Consider the following 1,662-nt stretch of genomic DNA (forward strand, 5'->3'; position numbering starts at 1 on the left):
ATTTTTTAAAAGCCTGACTACCGCTTTTAATGTTTCGCCTTCCTTTTTTTACTCTCTATCTTTTCATTTTTTCATCCCCCCAAACCCCCTCTCTCTTATTCTGTTAAACCCGGGTGGGTTTTTCGTGATTTTTTAAATATGCTTTTGTGGTTATTTGGGTCCCCTTTTTACTAATTTTATAAAGATTATTCTCTTTTCTCTCTCCTTCTTCTCCCCGCTCTCCCTCCTCTCCCCTTTTCCTTCCTTTTCTCTCTCTCTCTCTCTCTCTCTCTCTACTCTCTTTTCCCCTCCCTTCTCCCCCACCCCCCCTCTCCCCTGCCCATCCCCAGCCTCCTGGTCCCTGTTCTGACGGCCTCTTGTCTCCCCGGCAGCGATCACCATCGTGGGCCTGTGCATCGCGCCGACCTTCCTGAAGAGTCCTGAGATCGAGGCCGAGGAGGAGAAGCACCTGCTCAAGCTGGGGCTGCCCAGGAAGAAATGTTGGAACAAGAAGCGGACCTGATGTTCCAGTGTTGTCAGGTCGGCTGACGGCACCGCCACGGGTGTTGTCAGGCCGACTGCTTCCTTCCTCAGCGTTTTTGAGTCGGCCAGCCCCTCCAGCAGCGTTGTCAACTCGTCGATCGGCTTATTCGACTTCGGTGTCGGGTCGACGCATCCCATCAGAAGTGCTGTTACCTCGACCTTTTTCGCCAGGAGAGTTATCTGTTCGACAAGCTATGCCAGAGGAGTCGCTGAGTCGCACAGTCCTGTCAGGAGAGTCGCCATCAACTCCCCCATTTGCAATTCCGGTTCTATCAGAAGAGGCGACGTGTCTGCCGGTCCTGTCGCAAAATCGATCGGCCTCCTCAACTCTGCCGGGTTGAAGAGGTTCGCGGATTCGGTGTTCGCGGGCAACGTCCACCAAGGGAGGGGTTCCCGGCCCAGAGCGGCCGGGAGCGACATCAGCCTGAGTTCATGTTCCGGTCTCGTCACTCGTCTCGTCGGCGTTGAAGTCGAGGGCGCCATCGCCTCTGACTCCTCACCCGGGCCTCCCGCCTCCCGCCGCATCGGGCACTTCCCCGCAGGTTCTCGCGCTCACGCCCAGCTCTGCCGAGTGCTCGACGTGGTCCCTGGCTCGCGCGGCTTGGCCAGGTGCTTCCCTTCGCCCGCCTCTTGGCTGCTCGACGCCACGAAGACTCTGGCGTGGGCCGGGCCGCTCGAGCTGGTCAGATAACGGTGGCGCCGAGCGAGGAAAGACGAGGAGCGATACCTTGCTCGCTTGGTGATTTTTGTTCAGTCGATGCTGCAGGTTGCTTCCCAGAAAACTTTTATTTCGATTCAGCAACTACAGATACTCGGCTGACCAATGGCGTGTCTTCAGCAAGGTGCTTTTGAAACGGGCCGCGTTTTCAAAAAAGGGGATACTTGTTGCGTTGCGTTTTTTAGTGCTGGAAGACGGGGGGCCCTGTTACCCCAAAGATTTGTTTCTAGAAATAAGTAGAAAAAAAATAATGCAAAAATAACTTTTTTAATGAAAAAATACGTAGCACAAACTACATCGACCGGGAACCCGAGCTTTGTAGTTCCCCGTTGGGTCAAAACGTTCAAAACAGGGAATTTTTTCGGGCCCCCGGTTTTTAAATATGAAATGAAACCACCCCAAATGACGTTTTTTTTTTTTTC

General features: G+C 53.6%; 1 protein-coding gene across 1 annotated transcript in view; it reads left to right on the top strand.

Moving 5' to 3' along the window:
- LOC119582836 overlaps positions 1 to 1,371 on the top strand; it is a gene marked incomplete at its 5' end in the record, with an annotated part of 6,828 nt that extends 5,457 nt beyond the window's left edge. Inside the window, 1 exon segment of the mRNA XM_037931306.1 lies at positions 372 to 1,371. Coding sequence (XP_037787234.1) covers positions 372 to 502 — 131 coding nt within the window.
- Positions 1,372 to 1,662: the final 291 nt, after the last annotated feature.

This window comes from Penaeus monodon, chromosome 16, assembly GCF_015228065.2.
Source record: "Penaeus monodon isolate SGIC_2016 chromosome 16, NSTDA_Pmon_1, whole genome shotgun sequence".
Classification (NCBI taxonomy): Eukaryota; Metazoa; Arthropoda; class Malacostraca; order Decapoda; family Penaeidae; genus Penaeus; species Penaeus monodon.